Source organism: Wasmannia auropunctata, unplaced genomic scaffold (genome assembly GCF_000956235.1).
Source record: "Wasmannia auropunctata unplaced genomic scaffold, wasmannia.A_1.0 LD335621.1, whole genome shotgun sequence".
Taxonomy (NCBI): Eukaryota; Metazoa; Arthropoda; class Insecta; order Hymenoptera; family Formicidae; genus Wasmannia; species Wasmannia auropunctata.
The window spans coordinates 8,953-11,060 of record NW_012027269.1 but is presented as its reverse complement, the minus strand read 5'-3'; the positions used below and the strand labels follow the sequence as shown (position 1 = coordinate 11,060).

At 22.9% G+C, this 2,108-nt stretch overlaps 1 protein-coding gene across 1 annotated transcript in view; it reads left to right on the top strand.

Moving 5' to 3' along the window:
• LOC105456629 (cytochrome P450 4C1-like) overlaps positions 1-2,108 on the top strand; it is a gene marked incomplete at its 3' end in the record, with an annotated part of 9,169 nt that overhangs the window by 4,876 nt on the left and 2,185 nt on the right. The window contains exons 6-9 of the mRNA XM_011700825.1: positions 567-669; positions 853-958; positions 1,141-1,247; positions 1,886-1,997. Coding sequence (XP_011699127.1) covers positions 567-669; positions 853-958; positions 1,141-1,247; positions 1,886-1,997 — 428 coding nt within the window. The remainder of the gene's footprint in view (positions 1-566; positions 670-852; positions 959-1,140; positions 1,248-1,885; positions 1,998-2,108) is intronic.

The window sequence follows — 2,108 nt, the reverse complement described above, 5'->3', positions numbered from 1 at the left end:
CGTGTGCTCTTGAAAACGAAAATAAATACTGTAACAACATACTTCATCACAACCAATATTACGGTTCTAGGGTTAATATTATATTAAAATAAATTATAATAATTTAATGTAAAATGTTGTTTATAATTGAAAATTTTCATAATGTTAACACACATTATTTCAGTTAATTTATTTGTTTAAAATTAATTGTTGCTTAAATTTTAATATTTGACATTTAATTGACTATAATATTTAAAACTTCTCAAGTATTAATTTAAAATTTTTTAGGTTTTAAATATTAAAATATCAAAAAAATAAAACAATTCAATGTAATTATGGATTTTTTATCTAACAATAAGATTAAAAAGTTAAGAAAATTGAATGTTTATATTATATGATCTTACACGTATCTCTCTTTAAGAAAAGTTTATTATTATAATTATAAATATATTTTTATATGTTTATTGACATATTATTAATTCTACAATTCCAAAAGTTTATAGAAAAATTAACAAAAGTTCTCCTTTACAAAATTATATCATTATTTTAAAATAGCGTATCTATCATTCTGTAATTGTTACAATTAGAGCAATGAGGCCGTGGCTGTACTTCGATTGGATATTTTCATTAACGCCAAAAGGTAGAGAGCAAAAAAAGCTTCTAAAGATATTACATGGATTTACTGAAAATGTAAGAAAACTGCTTAAGATTGTATTTAAATGTTCTACCTATTTTGAAAAAATACGATATAAATTTTAAGACTTTTATATACAAAAATGTTGCAAGATAAATTATAAATATTAATTGTAAGAATACGTTATTAATGCATTCATATAAATTTGTAAAAGAAACATTAATCTTGTATTTACATAGATTATTGCCGAAAGAAAACTTTATCATGAACGCACTAATGGTCAATACTTGAAAAACTTTGGTAATGAAGATTTCGCAGAAGAAAATGACATAGAAACGACTAGAAGTATGTAAAGTAATCAGAAGCTAATTCTTTTATTTGGTCGATGATTAATATTATAAATTATATATACAATTTCAATCCTAAATACAGTTTTATTTTTTTTCAATCAATAATATATAATTAAAATAAAAAAATTTAGATTGTTAATATTATATCGACATGTTTATATACTTTATTATATATAGCACGGAAAAAGCGACTTGCAATGTTGGATCATTTAATAGCGGCATCTCGTGAAGGTTTGATAACTGATTCAGATATTAGAGAAGAAGTCGACACTTTTATGTTTGGGGTATATTTTTAACATCTCTCTACAAGGGACTCTCACAAAGTGCACAATAGTTACAGCATAAAGAAAATTATCCAAGCATCTTGACTGATCCCTTTGGTTCACTTTCTTCAAAAACCCACCTCATCCAAGATCGAAAATAAACGAAATATAAATAATAAAATAATAAAATAAAATTTTTTTTTTTTAATTTTTCGATAAATTATCCAAGCATCTTGATTTCCTATGAATCACTTTTTACCCAAAAATTAAACTGGAAATAAAATAAATATAAATAATAAAATAAATTTTGTTAAATAAGTTTTCCCTACAGGCATCGAAGAATAAAAAAGAATAAAATTTATTTTATAATTTTATTATCTATATTTATTTTATTTTCGGTCTACTTTTTGGGTGGAAAGCGAACTAAAGAGAATCAAGATGCTTGGATAATTTATCAAAAAATTAAAAAAAAATTTATTTTATTATTTTATTATTTATATTTTTTTTATTTCCGGTCTAATTGTTGAGTCGAAAGTGAGCCAAAGAGAGTCAAGATGCTTAGATAATTTTCTCTATGCTGTAGCTATTGTGCACTTTGTGAAGGTTCCTTGTTAGTGTTTTTACAGATTATTTATATTAACGTAAATATGTGATTATAGGGTCATGATACTGTAGCGACAGGTCTATGTTTCATTTTGGCATTATTAGCTGAGCATAAGGATATTCAGGTATTTATGATCAAATATAAATCGCTATTTTTAGAAAAAGAAATTAATTAATTTTAATGATTTTGAAAATTATTTTTTTCATTATGTCAATGAAATTACAATAAATTTTTAAAATTTTATTTTAAATGTTTGTATATATACGTATGTGTTTAAT